Here is a 4,153-nt window from a genome sequence, read left to right on the forward strand (position 1 = left end):
TGATTCATGTATGCTATATGGGGTTATTTCATGTATGTTATATTTGCAGCAGCAATATTTCTTACATGCTCACAGCAGCATGTTGTGGATGTAATGGCAGTAGCAAGTCTCGGTACGTGCTCTGCCGCAGCAACAGCGTAGCAGATCTATTCCGTCAAGACCAAATACATTAACATTGTCATGTACATTACCATGCCAATCCCTCCGAGAGTTGTCATGACAGAAATAGGATTAGAACTCATCCAGGAATAAGTCATGCGAATGAATTCGACTCACCCTTGGCACTGATGCTCCTCAGGTCGGTGATCTTCATCAGCATCTTAGGGAACATGTGAGGTTTGTGTGGCCTCCTGTTCCTCACATAGATCTTCAGTGCTTCCAGCAGCGGTTCCTGCAGTACATCCACCTTATCGGCTTCCTCCAGTTCCTGCCGATCTGCACAAACCAACAAACACCACTTCATATTCGGCTCAAAAAGCTCACAGGTTGTGGTAAGAGAGCTTATAGGCACACATTCAGACTGAGCAAATCATGGAGAATCGATGCTTTTAGGGGTGAATCTCAAGAAATCTGTCAAGAACTTTCAGGTCATCTTTCACCCCCCCAAAAAAAAAAAACTTGCTTAATTAGAGTAGATTTTTTTATTGTATTGTGACATTATCTATATATTCTAATATTTTATCCCAGAATTCTTGTTACCGTTAATGATTTAAAAAAAATCTATTTTGCATTTATTTTACAGTCTTTAATTATGATTTTAGTAAAAAAAAATATATATATATATATATATATATCAGTTATTTTTTAAATGTATTATTTTTAAATATCATAAAAACATACATTAGATAATAATCTTACATTATTATATTATTTAAATTGCACAATAAATACTAAAAGGATTTTATAAATATTGTCTTTAATAATGAAGATTTTGGAAGAAGAAGAAAAGAAAAACATTTGTTACTTTAAAAATAATTGAAAATATTTTTACTTTTTAGTTTTAAAATATCTTTATGTAAATACTTTTAATGGAAACAGGTTCTCTTCATGATAAATATAATTTCTTCTTCTGATTTTGTGGTGAAATCTGACCTGGCCATGTTTTCATGAGATTATATTATATGTTCTATGAGCATGAGAGGTGCAATGCCACCACCAAACACTGCACGGCACTAGAGGTCCATGTATCAAAAACATGGAAAGATCATGTGACACTAAAGACTAATGGCTAAAGAATAATGGCTGCTGAAAATTCGGCTTTGCCATCACAGGAATAAATAACATTTTGAAATATATTAAAATAGAAAACTTCTTTTAAATGATAATATTTCACAATGTTATGTTTTTTACTGTATGTTTCATCAAATAAATACAGCCTTGGTGAGTATGACAGACTTCTTACAAAAACATTAAAATAATCATATTATTTCAAACTCCAGCATATAACACTGTGCACCGTATGTATGAATGCAAGAAATGCCAAAACAGTACCTCCACAGAGCAGGCAAATAGCACTGAGCAGTCCCGTCTCTGCATCATCCATTTCTAGCGGTAGTAGCTGATTGGCGAAGGCGAACACCAGGTCTGTTAACGGACCGAAGCCAGCATTGTGCATCTGTGTTCGGTTCAGCGTTAACCCGTCAGAGAACGTCATAGTGTCTTGATCAGGCGTGTAGCGGGTACAGATCCTCAGAATCTAAAAACAGAAACAGAGAGGAGACGTGTTGGTCTTAACTCTGCATATGTTGATCACGAAAGGTTTTTTTGAAGAATGTAACCAAACAGTTGATGGTCCCCATTGACTTCCATAGCATTTTTTCCATACTATGGAAGTCAATGGGGACCAGAAACTGTTAACTGTTTGTTTAGCCATATTTTTCTAAATTTATTTATTTTTCACACAGGTTTAAAACAACTTTTAGCTATGCCTTTAAGTTGCCTTTCATTAACAATTTTATGATGAAGTACAAGTGCACTTTTTCACAAGGGAATGCTTGTGGGATTAGAACCTACACCCTTCAATGACTCAAATGGGACCCTCAGTCTGTTTTCAGCTTTAGTGATATAATGTAGCCCGCTGTGAGGCCAGCGCAGGCTTCGAAAAAGCTGGGTTAAGTGTGTGTTCTCACCAGTATGTCGAGGCAAGCGGCTTTCAGCAGTGTGATCTGGTCTGCGATGGTGAGGGTGGTGAATCCCGGCAGCTGCTTGGCGAACTCCACCGTCTTTATGATGCACTTGGTGGAGAGCTCGCTGAACTTATCCCACAAATCCACGTCCAGTGACACGCGTCGCTCTGAGCTGTTACTCTATACTCCGAGTGAGGCAAAATTCAAGTACATTAGACCGCTACGGTAAATGTTTAATAGCAGCATCAATAATGGCTGAAAGAGTGGCATATGAACTCTGGCTGTCAGCTTTAGTGACATCTGCTTGTAAACAGAAGCAGAATCAGCACAGAGTTCTGGGAGTTATTGGCAAACTGACACACATATACATACATTACGTGTAATCCAATGATTTCACTAGGGCTGGTGATATGGCTAAAGAATGTCAATATTTGTCAGACTTTTGATGATATTTAATGCATCTCTTAGGATATCTCTTATTTATGTCAATATTTTTTTAACCATCATTTAAGCAATGTTGCCAATGTAAAATGTTCAATGTAAAAAAATATATACTGTAAAAATCTTGTTAGAATCACTAACTGAATTCAAGGAAGAATGATCAGGCATGTGAATAGTGAAGGCCAAAAAAATTCTTCCCACAAATTTTTCTAATAAAGAAATATATTACTAATGCAAAAATAATATTGTACTGTAAAACAAAATGGAACATTTAATAATAATAATAATTTACAGAACAACAGTAAAATTACAATAACAACTAAAAATAATTATTTGTGGCTGTTTTCACTCATTAAACCATACAGCTTTTATGTAAATATACCTACATATATTTTTACTAAAGCATGTAAATGAAAGAAAAATGCCACACAGTGATGTCTGGGAACATTTTTGAGTGACGATGTTGAAAAATACATAATAAAGAAATGAGTTATGAACAGCAAAAGGAAAACCATCACAAATATAGTGAACATTTAGTATATCATTCAGCCCTCGCACGCTCTTACCGTGGTGTATTTGCCGAGTTGACAAAGCGAGGGGAAGGTCTCTTGGTGGGCTTTCCTGATTCTGTCAATCATCTGCTCTGTGTCTGGGCTCAGTGTGTAGCTTTCTGTACATTCTTGCTTTTTCTCTTCTTTCTTCTTCTTATTCCTGTCGTTCCTCACTGCTATACAGACAAAAAGACAGACAACAATGGTCAATGTTGATTGTACATATTCTAATGTCTGTTAAAGGTTCTTAAAGGGGTCATATGATGCGATTTCAATTTTTCTTTATAATAACAAGTTATACAATATGTTAATTTCTTACAAAATACAATTCTTGATCTTCAGATGACATTCAAATACGTAGATCATCATTTACATCCAACACAGATATATTAAGCTGTCCCTCTAGTCATTTGTGTCTTGAGCATATCTTTGAAAATTATAATGAATTGTACAAAAAAAAAATAAAAAATGAACTGAGTCACATTTTTGTAAGAACTATAAAATTTAGTAAAGAATATTTTGGCCCTCTTGTTAAAAATAATAAACTACATGTGCCTTGCATAATAATAATAATAATATTTAAGTTAAATTGCATAATTAATTTTAGATAATTTTTATTAAATATAATATTTTCATCAAGCACAAATAACTCAATAATAATAATAAAAATTATTAAGAAGTTATTTTTAATTGAACATTGGTGTTGTTTATAATATTAAATTCTAAAATCATTTAATCACATTTTATCATAAATTGTATGATGACGTAATTTCAGGAGAAAACGAAGTTGGCAGAAAAAAGCATGCATTTATTATTATTACTACTACTTTTTATTGAACATTGGCGTATTTTACAATATTTAAAACATTTAATCATATACTGTATTATCATCACAACATAAGTTTGCCATCACAGTGAGATGTGTGGCCATGCCATTTCAGAGAGAAATGAAGAGGGCAGAAAAGAAAAGAGATCTCAAGAAGACAGATAGGAAAGAATGAGTGATGGGTGGAAAAAAAAAAAGAGAAAACTTGC

The 4,153-nt window shown here is 34.0% G+C and overlaps 1 protein-coding gene across 7 annotated transcripts in view; it reads right to left on the reverse strand.

Moving 5' to 3' along the window:
- Nucleotides 1-4,153, reverse strand: part of LOC107745620 (retinoic acid receptor alpha-A-like) — a 124,324-nt gene that overhangs the window by 1,718 nt on the left and 118,453 nt on the right. For 5 of the 7 annotated variants that reach the window (XM_016559554.1, XM_016559546.1, XM_016559578.1 and 2 more), the window contains 4 exons: nt 3,134-3,294; nt 2,130-2,306; nt 1,492-1,696; nt 277-435 (listed from right to left, as the gene is read on the reverse strand). In XM_016559554.1, coding sequence (XP_016415040.1) covers nt 277-435; nt 1,492-1,696; nt 2,130-2,306; nt 3,134-3,294 — 702 coding nt within the window. The remainder of the gene's footprint in view (nt 1-276; nt 436-1,491; nt 1,697-2,129; nt 2,307-3,133; nt 3,295-4,153) is intronic. The other 2 variants (XM_016559560.1, XM_016559571.1) reach the window with 1 other exon arrangement.

Source organism: Sinocyclocheilus rhinocerous, unplaced genomic scaffold (genome assembly GCF_001515625.1).
Source record: "Sinocyclocheilus rhinocerous isolate Xijiao unplaced genomic scaffold, SAMN03320098_v1.1 scaffold672, whole genome shotgun sequence".
NCBI lineage: Eukaryota > Metazoa > Chordata > Actinopteri > Cypriniformes > Cyprinidae > Sinocyclocheilus > Sinocyclocheilus rhinocerous.